Source organism: Nestor notabilis, unplaced genomic scaffold (genome assembly GCF_000696875.1).
Source record: "Nestor notabilis isolate BGI_N333 unplaced genomic scaffold, ASM69687v1 scaffold7545, whole genome shotgun sequence".
NCBI classification, from domain to species: Eukaryota; Metazoa; Chordata; class Aves; order Psittaciformes; family Psittacidae; genus Nestor; species Nestor notabilis.
The window spans coordinates 3,007-3,444 of NW_009929708.1; the positions used below are offsets into that span (position 1 = coordinate 3,007).

The 438-nt window shown below is 47.3% G+C and overlaps 1 protein-coding gene across 1 annotated transcript in view; it reads right to left on the bottom strand.

Annotated features, from left to right (window-relative positions):
* Positions 1-318: 318 nt before the first annotated feature.
* RNF103 (ring finger protein 103) overlaps positions 319-438 on the bottom strand; it is a 16,179-nt gene continuing 16,059 nt past the window's right edge. The window contains exon 5 of the mRNA XM_010015104.1: positions 319-438. Within this exon, the coding sequence (XP_010013406.1) occupies positions 319-438 (120 nt within the window).

The window sequence follows — 438 nt, forward strand, 5'->3', positions numbered from 1 at the left end:
TGTCACCTCACTTGTAAACGTTTGCTGGAATATGCTTCTGTCATAGGCTTGATGTGTTTTTTTTTTGTGCTTCCAAAACCAGCATCAAGTTTCCAGATGTTGCAAAGAAAGAAGTTACTGTACTCTAAGGATGCATTCAGTTCAACAGACAAGGCAACCAAATGATTCTGTCGTTAACGTTAGCATCAGCTACATCTTAGCTCACTGCACTAACATGGCAACTAAAAAACTTCAAACCACGGAATCTTTGAAGTGACTAACATTTAAAAGGCAAGCAGGAATACCCGGGAAGCTTACAAAGGACACGGGCACACACAGCTAAGATGGGGTGTCGCTCGCCAAAGGCGGCGGGTGTGTGTATGGCTGCTTGGTTTTGTAGGAAGCCCACCTGCAGACGGGGCAGCAGGGTCTGGCCCCCCCCCGGCAACACACGAAGCA